The sequence below is a fragment of the Protopterus annectens genome, chromosome 12.part0, assembly GCF_019279795.1.
Source record: "Protopterus annectens isolate FY-2018-M chromosome 12.part0, PAN1.0, whole genome shotgun sequence".
Classification (NCBI taxonomy): domain Eukaryota; kingdom Metazoa; phylum Chordata; order Ceratodontiformes; family Protopteridae; genus Protopterus; species Protopterus annectens.
Window position 1 is genome coordinate 212,212,819 of NC_056746.1, and position 26,073 is coordinate 212,238,891.

General features: G+C 41.9%; 1 protein-coding gene across 1 annotated transcript in view; it reads left to right on the plus strand.

The window, feature by feature from the left end:
* Nucleotides 1-26,073, plus strand: part of LOC122816456 (cytochrome P450 3A2-like) — a 525,311-nt gene that overhangs the window by 472,673 nt on the left and 26,565 nt on the right. The window contains exons 10-12 of the mRNA XM_044089264.1: nt 1,542-1,702; nt 12,664-12,890; nt 17,130-17,292. Of these exons, the coding sequence (XP_043945199.1) occupies nt 1,542-1,702; nt 12,664-12,890; nt 17,130-17,292 (551 nt within the window). The remainder of the gene's footprint in view (nt 1-1,541; nt 1,703-12,663; nt 12,891-17,129; nt 17,293-26,073) is intronic.

Here is a 26,073-nt window from a genome sequence, read left to right on the forward strand (position 1 = left end):
CTCCTGATATATCCACTTTCCTTCCTGTTATGTCAACTCACCATGTTATGAACATTAATATCACACTTAGTTCCCATTCTTACAATGTTGCATTGTGTCCCTCTCACATCTGTTGTTACCATGTCCATTTTTATTTATGAACATGGGTAAACAATTGGAAACAGGATTATTTATTGTTAACATCAGTGGACTTTTTTTTGTTACATATAATTCTTTGCAAAATCATCGTATATGAATGCATTAACCAAGTACATTATTTCGGTTTACCCTCCTCTCATACAAATCTGTGCACTGTTAACATTGTGTTATGCGTACATTCTCCCGATTTCATGTCATCTGCTTATAAATTTTTATAATTCACTTGTTCTCACTTCATGTAAGCTGTCTGCATGTGCATAATACGTTTGCCTACACACAAGGAGTTTTGTTTACATTGTGTCCTCATGATTCCAGTCATTGTTTCGTGGCTGCCAACATTGCTCCTGCCCATGAAACAGTGCTTGGAAATGTGTGAGCACACTGAGCAGCATGCATATTCACTAAGTACTGCTGCTTATCGCTCTAACATGCTTCAATTGTGTAGGCTTCATGCAAAGTCTATATAATTGTTACTTAATCCCAAAGATTATCTAACTGATTCTATTTCTTAATCTGGGTTTATCATAATATATGGGTATTACAAAATGCAGACTATGTATGTATAGACATGAAAGGCCACAAGATAAGGAAGACCTCTATAACCAACTTATATTTGTGTAGCTACTGCTGAGTTGACTTCCTTGTCCACTTTTATTACACATTTTTCAAAAAAAAAAAATCCAGATTATTTTGTAGTTCAACACTTCTGATTAGTAGGTAGCTATCTGAAACATTTTCTGGAAAACTCCGTAAGTTTTTCTCTGTAAGCTTAGGAACAATGGTGTAGTGAAGTGGCTTGTTAAAAGTCAGACAAAAGTCAAGTAGGAGTGAAAAATGACCCCAGTTCACGTAAATGTTTAATTTGATTCATATTTAATTAATTTAACTTGTAAACTGCACAAAATTAGTTTTCGCCACTGTTGAATAATGTTAGTGAATCCATCCACCCACAACCCCTTTTCCCATTTTTGCACATGGGGTTGGGGTGTCACTTCAGCAGTGATAATCAACTAGAGCCACCAGCAGGTGGCTTGCCCTGCTGATGCAGTTTTTCCACATCACACACTTGCATGCACACTCACACCTATGGCCAATTTAGAGTGCGTAATCCACCTACTGCATGTCTTTTGGCATGTGGGAGGAAACTAAAGCACCACGAGGAAACCCACACAAACAAAGGGAAGGCATGTAGACTCCACACAGAAAGCAACCCAGCTGAAAATTGACCTGGGGAACCTCTTGCTATGAGGTGATAGTGCTGCCTGCTGTGCTGCTAACTATCCAGATAAGAAAAAGTGAGGATATTGCTTTTGGAACTGTAAGTGACAATGTGCATATCTCATCGTCACTGTCAGTGTTTCATTTTTCTTCCCATTCTTTTTCCACTTGCACTTTCTTTTTAGATCTTACAGATGAAGAAATTGTTGCTCAGGCTGCTGTTTTACTCGAAGGTGGTTATGGGACCTCCAGTACATCGCTTGCATTTCTGGCTTACAACCTGGCAACACATCCTGATATCCAGAGAATGCTTCAGATGGAGATTGACGAGGCATTTCCTGACAATGTGAGTTATTAGATGGTGTTACATAAGAAAAACCCATATTAGCTTATAGCTCAGATTCTAGTAACAAAGTCTTTTATTATAGTTTGGGGAAAGAACTAGACTTTTCTTAGAAAAGTTCAGAAACCGTGCTATGCAATTACATTTCAATTTTTCAGCAGTATTACAGGTGCTGGAAAATGTCCTGGTATTTAGAAAGAATCCAACATGGGTGCTAAGAGCTGTGACCAAAAGATGCTGTTTCCGTGATCATGGAAAATGTGATTTAGAAACAGTTTAGCCACAATGTGGAAAGACCTTATAATGCACGGAGCTCTGTGATTACGTTCCAATATGCAGAAAAAATCAGTTAAAAGCTTCTAGAGAGCAAAACCTGATCTTAACAAATGTTAAGCACCCTCTGCTTCAGTATTGGGGATTGCTCTATACAGTTAAACCTGCCAGTACTGGCCAGCAAATGACAACAGCAGAATAAAAAATAAATCTGTTTCTGTCTAATGTCTGTGCCAGTAATGTGTCTCTGATGTTTTTGTAACATAACAGAATGTCTTCCACTGTCTTTCTGAAAATGCTTGCTAAGTGCTTTATGGACTTGAAAGGCAGCAAAACACTTGATGATTTTTTTTTTTATTCTGTAACTAGTACCATATGGAGTTGACATTGCTCCATGAACTACAAAGAATTATGATCGGGTCTCCAGTCTTAAACCTTTCTTGTGTTTTTTGACACGGATGCTAAGATTTACCTCGAGAGTGAATTTCTTGGCATCCATGTCTTAAAGACATAATAAGCCAGTTATGATTGGTGATCTGCTCATAATCCTCTGTATTACCAGTTTATTTGCATGTCTCTGAATTGTATGATGTTCCTGCTAGTAATAATCAGCACTTTTCTGGAGTAATCACATCTGGAAGTCCATGCATCATGTTGGCACAGGCAACAAACTCAGTCATTCTCAAACACATATATGCACACATTTAAGCACAGACACATATAAACACACACACACACACACACACACACACACACACACACACACACACACACACACACACACACACACACAAACACAAACACACATACCCACCTCTTACATGTCCCTTAGTTTATTGTTCCCTTGTCCCTCTTGAATCATGGATAATTGCAGTCAGTCAGTAATGCCAGACATTAGATTTTTAGTCTACTTAGCATTCAGAAAGTGCATAGTGATGACACTCTTGTAGCTCTATTAACTTTTTATTTCAATCAGAGTTGTAACTAAAAGGTCTCCCTGGTGTTGTCTGGTGTTCATCCTGGAAGTCTTTGGCATGGCCATTAGAGGTATGTCAGCCCCCAACATGGATGCACCCTCATCCCTGATTTTACACACTGCCCCTGATGTTACACAGTGTCCCTGACTTTGCTTCTTATACCTGCCCCCTGAATCATATGTTGTGGACTGTTACAGTGAGCTAACAATGATAGATATTAGACTTTGGTGGTACTTATTGTTCAGGAGGCACATTAAGATGCAAGAGCAATTCCTAGTTTGTCTTCATGGTGTAGAGGACTGAAACTCTGCCTTGATAACTTGCTGATCACTGTACCAAGGGTTCAGGGTTCAAAACGTTTTCCCCTTCCAAGTTTTTTAATGATTTAAGGTAAGTGAAAGAATGTCTGTGGTGTCTTGCGTTAGTTCAGAGGACTAAAACACTGATGTCTGTGCCAAGGGTACAGGGTTCAAAGTGTTTTCTTTTTTTAATTGTGTAATTGATTATAGTAATACTTAAACAGTATCCCTGATATCTCATGTTCCTTCCACCAATATGATGTCCTTCAAGGATGCATCTGCAGTCCTTACAATATGGGTTGTCCTGCCTCAGGCAGCCCTTCGGTCGGCCGGATTCCAAAGTCTGGGTCCAGCGTCGGCTGATGTCGCCCTTTCCCCGACGTCAGAGCGCCTGGGGTATAAAAGAGTCAGCCGACGCCATCTTCCCCAGTCTTTCTTGCCGCATGGTGCCCGAAGCAGAAGCAGTTCGCAAGTGCCGGTCGGCCAGATCCTGTAAATTCAGCTACCGAAGACTTCAAAAAGCTAAGTACCCCGTCGGGGACTCTTTCTTGCCTCAGCCGATGTCAGATCAAATGCTTAAAGTTAATAATTGCTTGACTTGTGGGAAACAAATACCTCACAAGGATTTCCATTCCTACTGCCTCCCTTGCCTAGGCCCAGACCACGACGTCTCGGCCTGTACTGCCTGTGCCTCCTTTAATCGACGCACTCTTAGGCGTCGGTCGGAGTTTGCAGAGGAATTTTTTGGGGCTAGTTTCTCTTATAAAATGCTGTCGGAGACTCTGACTTCTCATTTAACCAAAAAACGGAAGGACAAGGACCGACACACGCGGACCGTGGTTTCGGCTGAAACCACGCCTAGGCCTACCGCGAGTGTCTCGGTCTCGGCTGAAACCGACTCCTTGGTACTTCCGACCTTGGAAATGGTAGAACCGACAGCCTCGGCCCCGGAGGCTTCTTCTGAGTCGGTTATGGTTTTACCCTTGGAAACCGGTGTTCAGGAAACTACCGACACCATTCCCTTAGAAAAGACTACCCCAGCACGTGGAGCAGCCAGGCCCCCAGAATCCATGTCCATTAAAGCATTCACTAGGGCTAAAGCTGCTAAGCAACAAAAAACTCTGCCTCCCAAGACTGTTTCTCAGGGATCCACTACAGGTTCACAGACACTAAGTTTGGCTGAGGATCTCATTTTCTTAATCAGGGGATCCCAGCCTCATCCGGACAGGGGCTCTCAACCCCCTCTAGACAAAAGGCCCAGGGCTGAGTCCACTGACCCTCAGTCCTCTGATGAGGCCTCTGATGGCTCTGCTCTATCAGATTACCAGGAGGAGGCCTTCACGGCCTACGAGGATTCTGATGCAGAGGAATCCATTCCCTCTGCCTCCCCTCCTGAAGAGCTGTCCTTTGGGGAGACCCTTCACTCCATGAGAGAGCATTTCCAATGGCAGGGCCAGGAATTCTCCGATTCCAGGAAGAGATTAAGGACTTTTCTTCATTTACCTCAGCATAGACCTTTGGCTATTCCTCCTGTTTTAAGTGTCATTGATTATGTGTATTCTGAGTCTAGCACTACCCCTGACACCCTTCCTCCGGCTCCTGTTAAACCCGATAGGTACTACAGGGTCCCGGACTCGCATCATTTCCTTTACAAGGCCCACTCTGCTGACCCAGAAACTATTTCCCAGGGTCCTAAAGGGGTTGCAGCTACCACTACTAAAAATCCACTCCCCTCTGAAAGGGAGTCCAGGGCTTTAGAGAGATGGGGTAAAAAAGTGTATACTTCTTCCACTCTGTCTGTGAGGGCTTTAAATTGTCAATTTCATATGATACAGTACCAAGAGTATTTGTTGGATGAATTGCAGAAAAAACTGTCTTCTCCTGAACCCCTACACCATAAGTCACTTCAGGATCTGGTACATAATTCACAACAGGTAGCAACCATTGCTTGCAGTGTGGTTATGATGCATTGGAAGCTTCATGTAGGTCAGCAATGACAGGTGCAGTCATACGTAGACATGCTTGGCTGAAGGAACAATCTCTGCCAGATCATGTTAAGGCTAAGCTTCTGGATGCTCCACTGGAAAAGCAAAAGTTATTTGGCTTCACTGCTCAGGAGGTCTTAAAGAAATTTGAGGAAAAGGCTAAATCTGTACAAACAGTCAAAGATTTCCTCCAGGTACAACCACTAAGATTCAGCAGAAATTGGCCTTCTAAGAATTGGTCCTTTCCAGAAGAGAGATATCAAAGAGGCAAGAACAGGTGTGCCAGAGGTAGAGGGCAAGCTAGAGGCTCCTACAGAGGACGTCAATGGCAGCCTCCTAACCAGAGAGGTAGTGCAGGACCAACAACTGCTGCACAAGGACAGACTCAATGACTTCACCTTGAACCCGCCAACCAGGGCTCAATTAGAAGCACCTTTGGGCGGAAAATTGTCTTTATTCTCAAGAAATTGGCACAGTATTACAAGGGACAAATGGACACTGCAAATAATAGACAAAGGATACAGGTTCCATTTCCATACATTACCAAAAAGAAAAGGAATGCCAAACCTGCTACCAAATCAGAGGGCAGAGGCTTTAAAACAAATTGCCAACCTATTGCAAATGAAAGCTATAGAAAAGGTTCCTCTCGCAGAACAAGGCCAAGGATTTTATTCCAGACTATTCCTTGCCCCAAGAAAAGAAAAACAATGGAGGCCTATTCTCGATTTGTCCGCACTCAATACTTATCTCATTGTGCCAAAATTCAAAATACTGACCCTACAGCAACTCCTTCCCATGCTGGGCAAGGGGTCTTGGCTGGTAACTCTAGACCTCAAGGAGGCATACCTGCATGGCCCTATCAGACAAAGTTGCAGAAGACACCTCAGATTTCCTGCAGGTTCAGAGCATTATCAATTCTCAGCATTGCCCTTTGGCTTATCTACTGCGCCCAGAGTATTCACGAAATGCCTGGCATCAGTAATTGCACACTGCAGACTTCAGGGGATTCAAATATACCCGTATCTGGACGACTGCCTTATACAAGCGGACAGCCAACAAGCTTTGGAAAAACATTTGAATTATGCCATCCGCCTTCTGCAGGCCTTGGGATACACAGTCAACATTCACAAGTCAAGACTTGTGCCATCCCAAAGAATAACTTTTCTGGGTGCGGAACTAGACACAACCACCCAAATGGCTTTTCTTACAGAAGAAAAACAAAGACAACTACCGGATTACTTCAAAAATCTGACAAAACAAACTCAGATGACTGCAAGGAAAATCCTGCAGGCCCTGGGTTACATGGCATCGTGCATTCTTCTGATTCCACAAGCAAGGCTGCATATGAGAAAACTACAATGGTACCTAAGGAGTTTATGGTCTCAGCACAATCACAGCCTAGAAACTTTGATACCACTCATTCCATGCCTTCAAAAGGAATTCCTGTGGTGGGCCCAAGCAAGCCAGTCAAACAGGGGTCTGCCTTTCAGCAAACCAGTAACCAGTCAAACCATTACCTCGGACGCTTCAGACCATGGATGGGGAGCACACATGGAGGACAGATGCATCCAAGGACTATGGTCTCAGAAAGAATTGCGCATGCACATAAACCAAAAGGAAATGATGGCAGTGATGCATGCAATCGAGGCCTTCAAGCACTTTCTACATCAAGGCCACCTGCTAATAAGGACAGACAATACCACAGTTATGTGGTACATAAACAAGCAAGGAGGTACCCATTCCTACCCTCTTTGCAGACTAGCAATGAATCTTTGGGAACTTTCCCTAAAACTCAATATAGAGCTGCAATCCCAGTTTGTGCCAGGAAAAGACAATATACTGGCGGACAGCCTAAGCAGAAATACCATGGATCCACATGAATGGATGCTACACCCAGACATCTTCCTTCAGATAACACAATCTTGGGGGAGGCCGGACATAGATCTTTTTGCCTCCCACCACAATCATCAGCTGAAGAAATTCTGTTCAAGGACATACCGCCCACAAGCATGGAAAGTGGACGCCCTCTCTTTCAGCTGGAAAACTCTAACAGTGTATGCATTTCCACCTCTTCCACTAATGACCAGGGTCTTACTGAAAATCAGGACAGAGCAGCCAAAAGTGATTCTAATAGCCCCGGACTGGCCAAGGCAGCACTGGTACCCACTGTTACGATGCCTGTCACACATAAAACCGTGGCCTCTACCACAATGGTCACTCCTTCTGACACAGCACAATTACAAAACTCTGCACTCCAGCCTGAAAACCCTGCAGCTGACAGCCTGGAGAATACCTTGACTCCTCACCAGGAAAAGCTATCCAAGAGAGTGAAGGATATCATCATGGAAGCTCGCAGACCTTCCACGAGAAAGGCATATTCAGCAAAATGGAAAAGATTCCACACTTGGAGCACCGCAAAGGGCCTAGATGTCACAGTGATGAGCATGGCACATATCCTGGAATACTTGGCAGAAATGCTCCACAATGGCCTTTCTTACTCTTCCATAAAAATTCATGCTTCAGCAATTTCAGCAGAATACAACATTGATCCACCTGTCTTCTCTCATCCTCTCCGAAGGCAGTTTCTAAGAGGAATTAAAAACATCAATCCTCCAAGAAAACCACCAGTGCCTACATGGGAACTTAACTTCATGTTGGAAAAGTTGACTCTACCTCCCTTTGAACCAGCAGCATCTTCAGAGTTACAGTTCCTGTCTTGGAAGACTGCCTTCCTTCTGGCCATAACCTCAGCAAGAAGAGTATCTGAATTGCAGGCACTCATGGCAGTGCAACCATTTCTTATTTTTCATCAGGACAGAGTCTCCGTGAGAACCAATCCTTCATTCATGCCAAAGGTGGTATCCAGGGTCTCATTGAACCAAGCTATTCACCTGCCTACCTTCTTTCCAGATCCGCAAAACAAGGGATAAAAACTTCTGCATACCCTGGACATTCACAGGCAGTTACGCTACTACTTGGACAGAACTAAGACTTTCAGAAAAACTGACCAGCTGTTGGTAGCGTATGCTGCAGGCATTCAAGGCAAAGCAATTTCCAAACAGACAATTTCAAAATGGATAGGAAATTGCATTCGATTCTGCTACTCTTATGGAAAAACTGTGCCAGCTAACATCAGGCCTCATTCCACTAGAGCCACAGCCACCTCCACAGCCTTTTTAAGAGGGGTGGCTACCAAGGACATTTTAGAAGCTGCTACATGGAGCTCCGTGCATACATTTTCCAAGCATTACAATTTGCCCTTATATTCCAGATCCAGAGCAGGCTTTGCTACGGCAGTCCTGCAGGGCATTTTAGCTACACCATCTTTTTCTTAGATCCTACTACCCCCAGCTTGGCTATGGTATTCTACCCATATGTAAGGACTGCAGATGCATCCTTGAAGGACATAGTACAGTTTTGTACCTACCATAAATGTAGATGTCCGATAGGTATGCATCTGCAGTCAGGTTTTCCTCCGTGCTTCCCCTCTGTGGTATTTCTAGGGTACTTATCCCTCTTATAGCTAGCTGGGGTTATCTATTATGGTGTATTTGTTTTATATTACTGTGCATGTTTGGAATATTTTGCATTTCTACAAATTTAGCCTTCCTTAGAGGGCACCTGGCATCTGGGGCAAGAAAAACTGAGGAAGATGGCGTCGGCTGACTCTTTTATACCCCAGGCGCTCTGACGTCGGGGAAAGGGCGACATCAGCCGACGCCGGACCCAGACTTTGGAATCCGGCCGACCGGAGGGCTGCCTGAGGCAGGACAACCCATATGTAAGGACTGCAGATGCATACCTATCGGACATCTACATTTATGGTAGGTACAAAACTGTACTTTTTTCATATTGCAAACCATTCTATAAACTAGTTTTAAGTAACTATGGATTAAGTGTATTCTTGCAGTCTAGTGTTCCAACCACCATACATATTTCATGCTGCAAAAGTGTTCTATTAACTTTTATAGGTGACCATAGGGTAAGTTTGTCTGGTGTCAAATGCCTCCCCAGTACTGCAGTATTTGTGCATTGTGGAAATTTAGAGGTGTGACAGTCCTCCTCACACAAACAGTGGCGCACACATTCATAGTCATACATATACACACAGCCCTCCCCCCCCCCCTTCGCACTCATGGACATGTGCTCACATCCATACAAACACACCTACCTAACCTGTCCCCCTAACACCTTACTGTGACCACACACACTCCCACAATCCCACCACTACCTGTCCATTAAACTCACCAGAATTTACCCATTAACACAGTCTTACCCTTTGAAAGTAATGGATGAATGCAAATGTTGGCCAGGTTAACTTAGACGAGCAATTCTCTGAGTCACTCAGCTGAGCAAATGCCTCACTGTAGGCAATTTTTGGGGGAGACCATATGGTTAATTAGCATAGGTCACTCTCTAGATCACTCCCCAGAATTCCTCATTAGCATATAGCTCAGATGAGGAGATGACTCACTGTGGTGATTGCAGTGGTCCTGTGTCTGAATCAGAGATGACCACCACGAGCAGTAACAGCCCTTGTTATGGCTTACTGCTGGCAGTGGCACTGGGATAATTATTATGATGCAGAATCCTTTGTTATAGTTTGGGACAAATGGGTTTCAGGGATCATCTTGCTTAACTCCCAGTATAGTGTGCTATAAGAGGCTAGCAGTATTTCTGATGGATGATGTAATGTATTGCTCCACTGTATGTGCAGTATGTGTTCTCTATAAATAAGCTGTTGTCATCTGACTTTATCATGCTTATTTTTACCACTTGTAATACATTTATTTGTAACTATTTATGGAGTTTATTCCCTGGTCTTTCACTCAAAACTCAAAATAGGCTTTACTCTTTTGGATTCCTAGTCAGCAAACAAAAAAAAAAAAAGGAAAGAAACAAATGCAGTGTGTGTGTCTAAAAGTAAACACATACACCACTTCCCAGTCATTAAATATAAAAGAAAAAGGAACTTCCACCTACTGGATACTCAAAATACAGACACAGCAATCCCCCCCCCCAAAAAAAAAAAAAAAAAAAAAAAACACTGCCTAAGTATACCCCTAATAACAATTAAAAGATTAAAAGTGAAAGAACAAAACAAGAAAATAAAAAACATTACCAACAAAACTGAACTGATTCCAACAGTCTAAGGTAACTAAAAATAAACTATTAAAAGTATATGTAACTCTTGATAAGTCTAGTATCCAAAACATGTCTATTGAGTGCTATGTGTTTGGTGTCTCAACAGCTTAAAGTGCAGGGTTGTTATTTCAAATGTCTGGTTGTTTGCTGTGTCGAAAACGGGTAAGTGAGATGAAAAGTAGTGTGTGTGTGTGTGTGTGTGTGTGTGTGTCTGGCTTAGGGTTAAAGTAAAGGTTAAGTGAGGGAATAGATTGTGTATGTGTGTGTGTGTGTGGGGGGGGGGTATTTCCATGCTGTGAGTGTCTGAGATGTTTTGTGTAGTTGTACTGTTATGGGAAAGGGTCTTTTAAGTTAAGATGCTTGTTAAGGTTTGAAGCCCTCTACCCATCTTAGTAATACTTTCTAATCCTAACCTTAACTCATCCACTAACCCTAATGTGCATCCTAACTTAAAAAAACCCTTCCTATAACAGTACTACTATTCAGATAAATTTGAGCTGAATGTGGTCTGGTTATGGGTAGTGCATTGGAAAAGAAAATGTGTTTCTTTCTTCATATATGTCTGTGTGTGTGCGTGTGTGTGTGTGTGTGTGTGTGTGTGTGTAGCTAATAGAACTATTTAAATGCATTTGTGTACATGTGTGAATCTATACGTGCACAAACATATTTTATATATACACACATTTCTCTTTATGGTCTGAGTGATGACTAAAAAGGGGGTGGAGTGGACCAGTCCGCTTATTAGGGTAATACATAAGTTCATTTAATCTGTGGCTTATATTGTAATTTTAACTCAGTTCTAGTTAAGGATCCGAAACAGGATGAAATATTTCTTTCAAGCACTGAATAATGGAATTTGTGCTTAAAGGTTGTAATGTACAATACTCAGCATTCTTCTTCTTCTTTTGGCTTTTCCCAGTTAGGGGTCACCACAGCGGATCACCTGTCCGCTCATGATTGGCAGTGGAGTTTTACAGTGTCGAGTTGCCAGCCCAGCGCCCAACCTTCCACAGAAGGCACACACACACACACGCACTCACACGTAGGACCAATTTAGAGTGTCCAATCCACCTGCAGCATATCTTTGGGATATGGGAGGAAACCGGAGCACCCGGAGGAAACCCACGCGACCACAGGGAGGACATGCAGACTCCGCACAGAAGGCACCCCAGCCGAGGATCAAACCGGAGAACCTCTTGCTGTGAGGCGGCAATGCTAACCATTGCACCACCGTGGCCACCTCAGCAATCAATGTATTCAAATTCAATTATATTTTATATGTAGAATGTATACCATTATGTGTGCAGTACATTTGTGTGGAGCACCAAAGAAGAGAAATTAAGCTGTTGTCACATTTATTCATGTTTCTTTTAGATAAGTGAACATATTCATCTCATACCCTTCTTAGCCACAACCCAGGCCACAAGGGCAGGGGCAAAAGTAGATTAATAAACATATTTCTATAATTTAGTGTAGCTGGTGAACTAGCATGTTTTGGTGGCAAAAATAAGAGAAGCTGGAGTACCCAGAAAAAAACCTTAACAGATACAGATGTCCATGTAAAACTCCACAGACATTGACTGGGACTGAACACTAGGCCCTGGCCTTGTGAGGCAGGCACCTTACTGATGGATTATTCAAATGTATAACTAGATGAGGTGAATGCAGTCAGTTATTGCCTTAGTGCCTCATACCCCCAGTGGTGAATTACAACTGTATCATGAAAATAATGCTATTCCTTATTGCTTCAACAAAGCTCATAAGTGCTTATTCTGTAGTCAGATGCCAATACCTAACTAATTCTGAAACATGGAAATAGGGTAATGACTGAGAATAAATAATTTATGATTATACTGTTTTGCTGCTACTTTCCGGAATGGACAATACATTGTTTAGTATTCCAAAATGTTTGCCTTGGCTTACTACTTAATTATTAACACCTACTTTATAATATTTCTAAATAACTGTCATACACAGCTATGTGTGCTGTAAAGTACTTTTTTTAAAGTTTCTGCAAAAAAATATATATTTTTGTGTAAACAGTTACAGAACTATGTATGAGCATAATATTTGATATTATATTTTACAGTACAATATAACACAATTTATTTTGACAGTTGATTAATGTTTATTTATTTATTTTTAACGATCAGATGTTCATTTTAAGGAAAACACTTTTTTATTATTCCCATTTCACCATATGAAAGATGCGTAATATTTTCCAGGAATGAAAAAATCAAGAGAGATCTTGTATACTAAGGTATTTTTCAATTATCTCCTTATAGGCACCCGTGACATATGATATTTTGATGAAAATGAAGTACCTTGACATGGTGATAAATGAATCCTTAAGAATGTACCCACCCTTTGGTCGGATGGATAGAGTTTGCAAAAAGACAGTTGAAATCAAAGGAATAGTTATCCCCAAGGATACTGTGGTTCTGATACCAATCTATGCCCTGCACCATGATCCCAAGCACTGGCCTGAGCCTGAGGAATTCAGGCCAGAGAGGTGAGAAAGCTTTTGACTGTGGTTCTTTACTTTATATCATTTTTGTATGAACACATTCATTCATGTCCTGGTTACCCATTTAATCCATTTCAGGGTCACTGGGGAGCTGGAGCCTAACATGACACTCTTTGATGAAAGAGAGATGAATTAATCTTAAATAAGGTGCTGACACATTGCAAATGCATCGACTCCCTCACACTGGCAGCCAATACAAAGAATTGACAATTCACCTACAACATATATTTGGAGTATGGGAAGAAACCACAGCATCAGAGCAAGAAACTCATACAGACACAAGACATGCATACTCTACTGAGAAGACATCCCCACTGAAAACATTATGATGCTTAATAGTTATCCAGAGCTTATTAAGTTCCTTCAGGGAACAATGATTTTCCATTTTTTCTTTAAAAAAAAAAAAAAACAGCAAATCCTTAATATAGACCATCTGAGAAGTGAAAAGATATGTGATTTTCATAGAATTTGACTTTTTAGGCAAGAGACCTAATTCGCCACAAGATATATTTCTGCTCATAATTGCCAGCTTGCATTATAGAGTGTTCTGTAGCCATAATCCGCTTTAATTTTCAAAATATATTGATAAAGGGAAAGATTGGAAAGAAATCAGCATGTTTGTTTGTGTCTTTCGGATTTTCCCGGTTAGGGGTCGCCACAGCGGAACTCCGGTCCGCTAATGATTGGCAGTAGATTTTTACGTACTGGCTTGCCGGGCCTAACGCACAACCTTCAACGAAGGAATGCCCATTCACGCATGTCGCTGCACAGAAGACGCTCTAACTGAGAATCGAACGGGCAAAGTCTAACTGTGAGGCGACAGACTGGAAACTACATTTAAAAATCAAAAGTATCATTCTTAGATTTCATTTCATGAAAACTGAATTTCATTTTTTTAAAACAAAGTCAGTGTCCTGGTTATCTTTATATTGCTGTTCATCTTCCTTGGTTCTGGCTCATTTCCGTGACATGTATGCCTTCTAGCTTTTTTCCTCAGAGAAAAATGTTTTTAATGGAGTGTAAAATGACAGCTTCTCCTTTAATTGTCTAAAAGTTACTCAGTGAACTGATCAATTTGCATCATGGGTTTTTGATGGCAGCCTTTTACAGAGCTGTAGTGAGTATTACCTGAAATATTTTGCCGTCTCTGTATATTAAAATCCCACATACAGTGTCAGCAAGCCTTGGTGGGTGATTGTGAGTGTTTGTAAGGATTATGACTGATGATAATTCATGGCTTGGTAAGCAATAAAAACAAAACACACAAAAATAATGGAGTCAAAGGCACTCCAAAGTCAAATACAGTTAGTTTAGCTCTTTATTTTTATTAATAAAGACCTTTTAAAAACAAATGTTATGCAACCAGATTGATCAAATAAATAACTGTTACAAAACTAGCTCACAAAATTAGACCAATCGCGTAAAAAACAATTACTATCTTATCCAATCGATTTTAATTTTAAGAGACATTTGATATTAGCTGATTCGTTTAAACTAGGTAAAAAAATAACCCATTTTCTGACTGTCCACTGCAGAACAATATATAACACCAGTTCTTGTCTTCGTAGGCCAGGTCAACAGGATTCACCTTGTCCTCCTGAGGCTATACCTGGCCCAAGTCTGGGAAGTCTACAGGATCCATCGTATCCTCCTGAGGCTATACCTGGCCCAAGTCTGGGAGGTCTACAGGATCCACCTTATCCTACTCAGGCTGTACCTGGCCTAAGTCTGGGAGGTCTACATGATCCACCTTATCCTCCTGAGGCTATACCTGGCCCAAGTCTGGGAGGTTTACAGGATCCGCCTTATCCTACTCAGGCTGTACCTGGCCCAAGTCTGGGAGGTCTACATGATCCACCTTATCCTCCTGAGGCTATACCTGACCCAAGTCTGGGAAGTCTACAGCTCCATCTTATCCTCCTGAGGCTGTACCTGGCCCAAGTCTGGGAGGTCTACAGGATCTATCTTATCCTCCTGAGGCTGTATCTTGCCCAAGTCTGAAGGTCTACAGGATCCACCTTATCCTCCTGAGGCTGTACCTGGCCCAAGTCTGGGAGCAGTGAGGAGACTGAGGATCCTTGACTAGTATCATACCGATGCCAGGGAGTGTTTTTATTACTTTTTTCCCCTGCCCTTATACTTGATCCCAGTACATCTGGGGGGATTGTGCAGTGGGTGTCAGCACTTATCTGCCCCTCATTCCTGCAAAGGGCTAACATTAGTACGACCCCTACCCACTCTAAATAACAATTCTGTGCCTTGCAGTCAAGAATGGCATAGCCTTTTACAGTTCTTTAGCATAACATGTGATCCATCTATGATGCAATAAAAGAATACCAGCGGTAAAGGCATTAAATTAAGAAAGCTGACTGAAATTGCTTGCTTTATTTTTAAGCCTATCATAGATCATTTAAGAGGGAATTTTTATGCCATGGCTAATCCTGTATTATATGAAGTGTTCCTAACACACAATGTATGTGTGGCAAATAGAAAGTCTAGTAATATCCTTTTTAAAATTTCTGTTAGCAGTAAAAAATAGGAGAGTTTGTGTGACAACACCCCACTGAGGTTCTGTAAAAAATACATTTACATATATGAAAGTGTAGAATAGTAATTTGAAAAGCAAACTGCATAGTTAGATTTGAGGTAGAGATGGGTATATGCTCCTTAAAGTAATTGATGACCTTGGATTGTCATTATGAAATCTAAGTCTGTTTATCTATTGCTCTAATAAATAATATTTTTAAGAGATGCTAAAGACAGAGAGAGAGAGAAAAGTACTGTAGTCCTGGGCTTGATTCATTCAATGCCCATTTGCCTAATGTGTAACTTTGTGAAAATCGCTTAAGTAGACAGTGTTCCTGGGTCACACTCCTGATATGAGCCAGTTATGCTAAGCTAGTTTATTTGGTTAACAAATAAATAAAACAAAAAAGGTGGAATGAATAACAAGAATTCCTACATGTTGATGTATGCATGGGGGGTAGAGAAACTAGAAAGAGCAGAAAGAAGTAAGATTCATCACCACACCATGTAAACCATCTGAGTTAGCGTGAGAGGGTGGTTGCTAGGAGTACTGGAATGTTTCTTGGTGAGAAGTCCTAAAAGCGAGAACATTATGGTTACAGAGGTCACTTGTCCATCTTTAAACCACTGAAAAGACTGTGTCTAGGTTATTGTGCCCAGTTTTTGAAATTATACCATGACAGACACTTAGGACTGAATGCAGATAACCAGAGAAGCGTTAACAAGATGTTTTCGGAAACAAAGTATCTGAGTTACTTCAAAAGGCTCACAGTTTTGGATGCCCACTTGTTGGCTAAAACGCAGGATAGCATGGACAAGACCTATGCACACAGAGTTGCAAAGTTATAAGTAGTTGTGGTGGAAGGCAGGAAGACTGGAAGAAAGTAGAGGTATATGGCTGACATAGTTACAGGTGATCACTCCATTGGTGCTTGAATAGTTTTACCTCTAAAATTTAATGTTGCAGTGGGTTTCACCACAGTGTGTTGTACTGTGCAAGGTGGCAAGCTTATTTGTAGGGGTTTTGCCTTTTTCACCATTGTTTTGTAACTGTGGACTTGATATATATAATTTAGGAGAGTTTGAGAGCAGAGACTCCCACATGGGGTGCCCCCCTGTAAAAAAAGACTTTTTGGAATTTTTTTTTTTGGTGGGGGAAGGCACACTGTTTTCGATATTTAGTTTTCAATAAAGAGTAAACCAAAAATTGTGCTACAGTAGCTCTTAGGTAAACCAATATGGCTGGCTAGTGTTGTATGGTGTAAAATTGACATAAGAAAGTATTACTTGTTCATAGGTTAATACTAGGCAAGCGGCCCTTGTGGGCCATTTTAAGCCTGCCAGTTTCCCCTTAAAGGTGAGAATCAAACCCTGTACCTTGTGTCTGGGAGGTAAAAACCTTAACACTTTTAGAAAGCCTGGATTGATGGTATAATTCAGTGCATCATAAGGATTGTGAAGACTGGCAAAAATATGAAAGAAGTAACTATTGTGTACAAAATAGCTGCAACCAAGGTATAGAATAAATTGAACAATGTTTTTGTGCTTCTTTTGACAGCTGATATATTCGTACATGTCACACTGTTCAGTCATAGACAAAGTTTAATGAGAATCAGAATGACGAGACTTGTCTTTAACTGGGCAATGTGGCTTCTAAATCAGAACATTTCAGTACTGTCATTTGGTTCTGTTTTACAGATTCGGTGAAGAAAACAAGAAATCCATAAATCCATTTGCCTACTTGCCATTCGGTGCTGGTCCACGTAACTGTATTGGATTTCGCTTTGCCCAGGTATCTCTAAAGGCAGCCATAACTGGAATTTTGCAAAGGTTTTCCTTTGTTCCTTGTAAAGAGACCAAGGTAATATTTTAAACTGAGTAGTTTGTGGTGATAAGAAAGTTTACTTGTCTTTTATATGTCTGCATACACAGTGAAAAAAATATATTTAGTTGTAACATTAAATAGGTTTCTTAATAATTGTTATCTATACTTAATGGTTACAGTGAGTACACTGAATAACAGTCCTGTCTCTTCTGGATTTTGGTTTACTCTCGGCATTCATGTTCTTTACTTGTATGTGTAGTAGGCAGCTAGTAGAGAAAATAAAGATGCTGCAGGGGATCAGGAAAAAGTACATGTGAGGGGATATGGTTAGTTACCTTAAATTTACTGAGTGGCCCCACTATGACCAGAGTAATCCCATCTTCAGGGGTAATCACAGAATCCAAGGAAGGTAAATGACTTACTTGTACAAGATTACACTGTATTCTGTGGATGCTAATAAGATTTAGGTCTTCAGTTGTAGTTTTCCATACCCATACTTTAATCTGAGTTTTTATGACCTAATTGCAGCTACGCCTGAGAGCTGTCAGTAAACATATCACAGGTAGTTAGAGAATGGATGTAGAAATCACAGTTAGACACTTGAACATGGTGCACCTTGCTATAAGCTTGGATGGGGTGGTATGTCTGGCAGTTATCCCAGATGATTTAAGGCTCTGAACTGTTAATTAATTCCTTCCTCTAGTCAAGGTTCAGGGTTTGGTTCCTCCCATCTTCATTCTCCTGCTGCATGATTCTGAGCATGTTGTTTAACCAGACAGACAGACAGACAGTGCTCCTGGGTTGCTCCTGCTTGTGTCCAGTGGGCCTACCCAGTTAAAAATGTATAAAATAAAAGTGAAAAATGTTTATTTCCGTACATATTTTTACAAATATGAGCTTGATCACTATGGATAGTTTTCTGTTATGTTCTGCTTAAAGGAAGCTGAAATTAATAGACATGAAAACAATAACCTAATATAACACACATTTGCAATGAATAGCTTGATGATGTTTGCTAATTAATGTATAAATAATGCAAAAATATTGATACAATCTTGGCCACAGACTTATCTAGATAAGTAACATTCTGTCAGTAAAACAGATATGATGTTCTTCGTCTCACATTGCTGCAGTCATAACCTGTGGGTAGTCCGCTGTCCTCGGTCGGCCCGAATACCAAAGAGCTGGGCTGGCGTCGGTCATTGTCGCCTAGAGCTGACGTCAGTACGTAGTAGTACTTAAGCGCATGACCGACGCCATATCCTCAGTCTTTCTTGCCGCGTGGTCCGAAGCAGAAGCAGCGTTTGCAAGTGCCGTTCGGCGTTCTGAAATTTTCATTTATCGAGTTTCAGACCGAAGACCAAGTTGGGCTAAATCTTTATCTTTTCTTGCCTCAGTTATCCGGATGTCAGAAAAAGTTAATAATTGCATTTCTTGTGGGAAACAGATACCTCATAGGGATTATCATTCTTTCTGTATTCCTTGCTTGGGGCCTGAGCACGACGTAGTCGGGTGTCACTTTTGTGCTAGATTTAATAAGCGCACCATTAAACGGAGATTAGACTGTGCCAGGCTTGTTTTCGGTAAAAGGTGTAACTATAACATGCCGTCGGATCCCCCGACGCCCGCTACCGCTAAAAAGCGTAAAGACAGATCTTTGAAGTCTAAACCGGACGAGTCGTCCGTTGCGGACGCCGGTTCTACTGAGCCTCCGGTTGAATCTGTGGATCCTGCCGAGGGTCCGGCTGAATCCCAGGGGGAACCTTTACTTTTACAGGAGTTGGCCTCTCAGGAGTTAGGCCCGGCTGAAGGTGCTTCTCAGGTGTCTATAGTTCCATCCTTACAGAAGGTTATTAGGCCTTCTACTTCAGTAGCTAAAGGCCATGCTAAGGCCAAACCTTGTCTGGTTGGCCCTGGTCATAGTTCTAGCTCTCCAGCCCCTGTTCCTAAAAAGCATATGTTGAAAATGGCGGAGGACTTGATTACTTTGATCAGGGGTTCTATGCCCCCCCCCAGAGAAGAGGCCTAGGGTGGAGGCAGATTTAGAGGGAATGGATCATTCCTCAGACTACTCTGATTCCTCGGCTGAAGAAATTCAGGAATTCCCTTCTTATTCAGATTCGGATGCAGAGGACTCCTGTCCTTCTGCTTCTCCTCCAGAGGATTTTTCTTTTTCTGAGACTTTACATTCCATGAGGGAACATTTTAAGTGGGAAGGTCAGGATTTTTCAGATTTTCGGAAAAGGCTTAGGGAATTTTTGTTTCTGCCACAACATAGGCCCTTGGCTATTCCTCCTGTCTTAGAAGTTGTTCAGGATGTTTTTTCTGAATCTTCCCTTAATCCTGATTCTTTGCCTCCTGCCCCTGTTAAGCCGGACAGATATTACAGAGTTCCAGAAGCACATAAGTATTTGTACAAGAGTCCTAGAGCTGATCCAGAAACTATTATTCAAGGTCCTAAGGGTATTAGGGCTTCTGTGGCTAAGAATCCAGTTCCTTTGGATAAAGATTCTAGAGCTTTAGATAGGTGGGGGAAAAAGGTGTACACCTTCTCTACGTTAGCTATGAGGGCTTTGAATTGCCAATTTCATATGCTGAAGTATCAGAACTTTTTGTTAGGTCAATTGAAATCTAAGGTGGATGCTTTATCTGAGGGTATAGAGTGTAAGGAGCTCCAGGAGTTGGTTCATGCATCAGATCAAGTTGGCAAGCATTCTTTACAGTGTGGTTTCGATGCTCTTCAGGCTACATCCAGGGTGGCTGCTACAGGTTCAGTTATTCGTAGACATGCCTGGCTTAAGGATCAAAATTTGTCAGAGCATGTTAAGGCTCGGATTTTGGATGCTCCTCTTCAATCTGAAGTACTTTTTGGTCCTCCTGTGGAATCAGTTTTGAAAAAGATGGAAGATAAGGCTAAGTCTATGCAGACGGTCAAGAATTTTATGCAGGTGCATCCTCCTAAGTTTAGTAGGAATTGGCCTGTTAAAGGATGGTCTTATCCTTCTTCGGATTATCAGTCTAAGGGCAAGTCTAGACGTGGTAGAGGCAGAGCTCACGCTCAGGGTTCTTTTAGACCTAGGACTTGGAGTTCTCCTGCACAGTCTTCTGGTGAGGGCAGGGGTCAGCCCTTTCGTAAACAGACCCAATGACCTGTGTCTTCCGCTGCCAGACCCTTCTTTACTGGCAGCTCCTCTAGGAGGGAAGTTGGGACTTTTCAAACAAAACTGGCGTTTGGTCACCCAGGACAAATGGGTGTTGGACATAATAAATCACGGTTACAAGTTTTATTTTCACACTTTTCCTCCTTTCAAAGGCATGCCGGATGTGCCTCCTCAACAAAGGATGGAGGCTCAGGAGCAAATCTCGTTACTTTTGCAGATGGGGGCAATTCAGGTGGTCCCTCCGTCAGAAGTAGGCCTAGGTTTTTATTCCCGTCTGTTCCTAGTGCCAAAGAAAGAAAACACTTGGAGGCCAATTCTGGATTTGTCTATTCTCAATACCTACCTAGACATTCCAAAGTTCAAGATGTTAACATTACAACAACTTCTGCCTATGCTAGGCAAAGATCACTGGATGGTAACCCTGGATCTCAAAGAGGCCTATCTTCACATCTCTATCAGGTCCAGCTGCAGGAGATTCCTGAGGTTTTGGGCTGGTACTTCTCATTATCAGTTCTCTGCATTGCCCTTTGGTTTATCTACTACGCCCAGAGTATTCACAAAAGTTCTGGCTCCTGTAATTGCTTTCTTCAGACAGAGAGGAATACAAATTTATCCTTATCTGGACGATTGCCTGATTCTTGCTCAAAACAAAGACAAGTTACTACAACATCTCCAGTATGTAATGGCAGTTTTAAGGTGCCTAGGGTATTCTGTGAGCGAAATAAAGTCCAGTCTAGTGCCCTCTCCGGACATGTGCTTTCTGGGTGTCAGACTGAATACAGCTTCTCAGATGGCATTTCTGACCCCGGACAAACAAAGAACTCTTCATCTCTACTTCCAGCAGTTATCAGTAATGTCCAGGCTGACTGCAAGGACAGTCCTTCAAGCCTTGGGGTTCATGGCATCTTGCATTCTAGTACTTCCCAATGCCAAACTGCATATGAGGAAGCTACAATGGTATCTCAAAAGTGTGTGGACTCAACACTGCCACGGTTTGGACACTGTCATTCGGATTATACCTTGCATCCAGAAGGAATTCTTGTGGTGGGCTCAGGAATGTCACCTAAACAAGGGACTCTTTGTGATCCGACCAGAGGCGAGTCAGATCCTAACGACGGATGCCTCGGACTTGGCTTGGGGAGCACACTTCAATGGGAAATGGATTCAGGACATATGGCCTCCCAAACTACAACATTTGCATATCAACATGAAGGAGATGTTAGCAGTCCAATTTGCCTTGATGGCCTTCAAGGACCTACTTCAGCCGGGACAGGTGTTGATTCAAACAGACAACACAACAGTCATGTGGTACATCAACAAGCAGGGGGGAACCCATTCCTACCCTCTTTGCAGACAAGCAATGATTTTATGGGAGACTGCTCTGAGTTTGCATATCAGTCTTCAAGCACGGTTTCTGCCAGGAGCGCAGAACTCCCTAGCAGATGTATTGAGCAGACAAATTGTGGATCCCCACGAGTGGAGACTGGACCCTCAGGTATTCAAACAGTTAACCGTGGCTTGGGGAGCTCCAGACATAGATCTGTTCGCTTCTCCACTGAATTTCCAACTGCCAAAATTTTGCACAAAGATGTTCCATCCAAATGCTTGGAAAGTGGATGCTCTATCTTTCAGTTGGAACAACCTTCACGTTTATGCTTTCCCCCCTCTGCCTCTTCTTCCCAAGGTACTCTTGAAAGTCAGGAGGGACAAGCCTTGCATGATTCTAATAGCACCAGATTGGCCACGTCAGCATTGGTATCCTCTGCTGAGGAGTTTAATTCAGGAGCCTCCTTGGCTTTTGCCACAGGTTCCTCATTTGTTATCCCAGTCAAACAATCATTTTCTCAATGTTCGGGTGCAGTCCCTGCATCTAATAGCCTGGCGTATTCTGTAATGGAGCCAGTGGGATCTCAGCTTCCTCAACAGGTTTTAGATGTCATTTTGGAAGCCAGGCGGCCTAGTACTAGAAAAGTTTATGCTGATAAATGGAAGAGATTTTTTCTTTGGAGCACAGCAAAGGGCTTTGATGTTTCAGTGCCTAATTTGAGTTTTGCACTACAGTATCTTACTGAATTACTGGACAAGGGTTTGTCATTCTCTTCTGTGAAGGTTCATGCTGCAGCCATTTCTGCTCACTATGATTGTGACCCTCCTTTATTTTCTCACCCTTTGTTCAAACAGTTTCTTAGAGGGGCAAAGAATATAAGACCCCCACGTAGAGCTCCTACTCCTTCCTGGGATCTCAATTTTGTTTTGGAGAAACTTACTTTACCTCCTTTTGAACCTGCAGCTACATCTGAACTGAAGTTTTTGTCTTGGAAGACTGCTTTTTTGTTGGCCATTACTTCTGCTAGGAGGGTATCTGAATTGCAGGCACTCATGGCAGTTGAACCCTTTCTGATTTTCCATAAAGATAGAGTTTCTTTGCGAACTAACCCTACTTTTATGCCTAAAGTGATTTCTAATGTGGCCTTGAACCAGTCTATTCATTTGCCTACTTTTTATGCTGATCCCCAAAATAAAGGGGAAAAAGTCTTGCATTCTTTGGATATCCACAGGCAGCTACGTTATTATTTGAGGAGGACTAAAGAGTTCAGACAGTCTCAACAGTTATTTGTTTCCTTTGCTTTGGGTTCACAAGGGAAATCTGTTTCAAAGCAAAGTATTTCTAAGTGGATTGGTCAATGTATTGCTTTTTGTTATTCTCATCATGGGAAGGAGGTTCCTGCTGGGATCAGACCTTATTCTACCAGGGCTACTGCCACATCTACTGCTTTTTTGAGGGGGGTAGCTACTAAGGATATTTTGGAGGCAGCTACTTGGAGTTCAGTACACACTTTTACTAAGCTTTACCATCTCCCTCTTTATTCCAAGTCCAGGGCTGGGTTTGCCACTGCAGTTTTACAGGGCATGTTAGCAGCTCCTAATGCTATTTAGTTTGCCAGCCTCCCTTTTCCTTTGCTTTGGGATTCTACCCACAGGTTATGACTGCAGCAATGTGAGACGAAGAACATAGTACAGTTTTGTACCTACCATAAATGTAGATGTTCGAGGATCTACATTGCTGCAGTCCAATTATCCCTCCCTCCTTCCTCTCTATAGTTTGTGGTTGCTGTGTTTTTTGGGATAATCTTTATTTCCACACTGGTAGTTGTTAGGCTTTTACTATTTTAGCTCTGGCCTTCTTTCCTTCTTAGGCCTTCTGACATCTGGGGCAAGAAAGACTGAGGATATGGCGTCGGTCATGCGCTTAAGTACTACTACGTACTGACGTCAGCTCTAGGCGACAATGACCGACGCCAGCCCAGCTCTTTGGTATTCGGGCCGACAGAGGACAGCGGACTACCCACAGGTTATGACTGCAGCAATGTAGATCCTCGAACATCTACATTTATGGTAGGTACAAAACTGTACTTTAAGTCACCATGTCCATGCATTTGCAAGAGGTCCTGGTAGAAAGAAACTGTAAGCCTTTAGAGTGGTGGGTATGTTTTGTTTTAACTCGTGTAGAAATGATTTCCTGAGATAAAGATCTTTAACTGAAAATGTTTGTGAAGAGCATAGTGGTGACTGACTGTTCTTTAGTACAACTTCAGCTTCAGCACTTTTTGTCAAGATCTGCACCGATCAAAGTCATTTCATCACTCTTTATGTAAAGATCTGCACCAATCAAAATCATTTCATCACTCTTTATGTAAAGATCTGCACCGATCGAAGTCATTTCATCACTCTTTATGTAAAGATCTGCACTGATCGAAGTCATTTCATCACTCTTTATGTAAAGATCTGCACCGATCGAAGTCATTTCATCACTCTTTATGTAAAGATCTTTACCAATCCAAGTTATTTCAGTACTCTTTATAAAGACAGTTCAGTTGTGTGAGTGGAAATTACCATGACAGTAGATGTTTGAGTGATCACTGCTGCAGTAGACTTGGCTATATGGGTAGATTACCATAGCTAACCACATTTGGGAGGTGGAGGGAGAACAGTCCAGGAGGCCCCAGAGAATGGTCCTAGCAAAGTTTGATCTAGATCTACAGAAGGTATTAAGCTTAAAGTACTTTGTAAAAGTATGTACAGAGGACAAAGTAACAGCTTCTACAGTACTTCGAGTGCAACCCTTTCCAAAAAGTCATAGATGAAGCCAAGGCGCTGGTAGACTGGGCCTTTGACCCTGCCTGGAATAGATTTGTCATGATGAGTATAAATTTAAGGAGAACAATGGTTGCTGGGGCCAGAAGGGAGTCACCACAATGATCTTAGACAACCCTGTGGAAATAGTGTGTTTTGACACAGGTTGCCCCTTCTTCTTGCCTTTGCAATAAATAAACAACTGATCCGAAGGTCTGAAAGATTTATTTCTGTCAAGATAGTACCTGCGCTTCCTGTGGACATCTGAGGTATCCTTTCTCCCTCATTTTAGGTTCAGGAAAGAAATGGGGGAGATGGACAGTTTGGCTTAAAGTAAACTTGGATACCACTTTAGGCATAAAAGAAGGATTAGTTCTCAAAGAAACCCTGTCCCTATGGAAAATGAAATAGGGTTGACTCACCAGAAGAGCTTGCAACTCAAGAACCTCAAGTAAGCCAGATTAGCTAATTCAAATGACGCAAGTGATAGTTTCTCTAACACAAAATTAAGATCCTAAGGAGAGGCCACTGGTTTACTTGGAGGCCTTTTATGTAAAACCCCTTTCAAGTACAGTTTGACATGAGATTACCATGAAAGAGGGGGTCTATATTACGTTGTCAAACTTTTAAAAGTTTGAATGCCATATGGTCGACACCATATGATTGAACTTTTAAAAGTTCAAACGTTTCAACAGAGATCTCCATACTGTGCGGAAATGGAAGTTTTCCATTGTCTGCACTGTAATGCGATCTTGGAGGTGGTATATTTTAAAGAGCAGGGGGTGCAGGAGGGCTTGCCCCCTGCATAATCTTTCAGGTAGGGTTTTTCCATTTTTTTTTTTTTTTATTTGATTTTCGAACTTTTAAGAGTTCGGACATATGGTCTCAACCATATAGTATTAGAACTTTTAAGAGTTCGATAATCTGATATAGACGCAAAAGAGGAATATCCATGGGCAGACATGATGAAATGGCCAGTAAATGAACCTTGACAAGGGATTAAGAAAGGCCATAGGATAGTAACTCACACTGAGTGCTTGCAGGCTGATAACAGTTAAGACAGTGCAGAAATACACTGCCTTTACGCAAGAAAGAAAACAAACAAGTAAAAAGATGAGTAGAAACAACTCAGTAGACCCTCACAGCATGTCAGCTACTTCACCAGTGCTTTTGGGGTAGGAGATTGGCATAATGGTTAAGGTGTTTACCTTACAGACAGAAGTTGCAGGGTTTGATTCTTACATTGGGTAGTTAGCTAGGCTTAAAATGGCCCACAAGGATAGATAGCCTAGTACTAATCTATGAACCTAAATATTGTAGAGCCAGTCAATGGCTAACACTGAATGGATGCTAGCTATATTGTTGGCATCAACTACAAAACCTTTTCCATTTTCTAATATATGACTTTCTAGTAACAGGCTTTCTTGTCTCCATTCGTACCTGCTGCACACCCTTAGTAAACGGATGCCTAAAGTTTTAAGATCCTATCATCCAGGCAGATTGTTGAAGATGACTGATATTG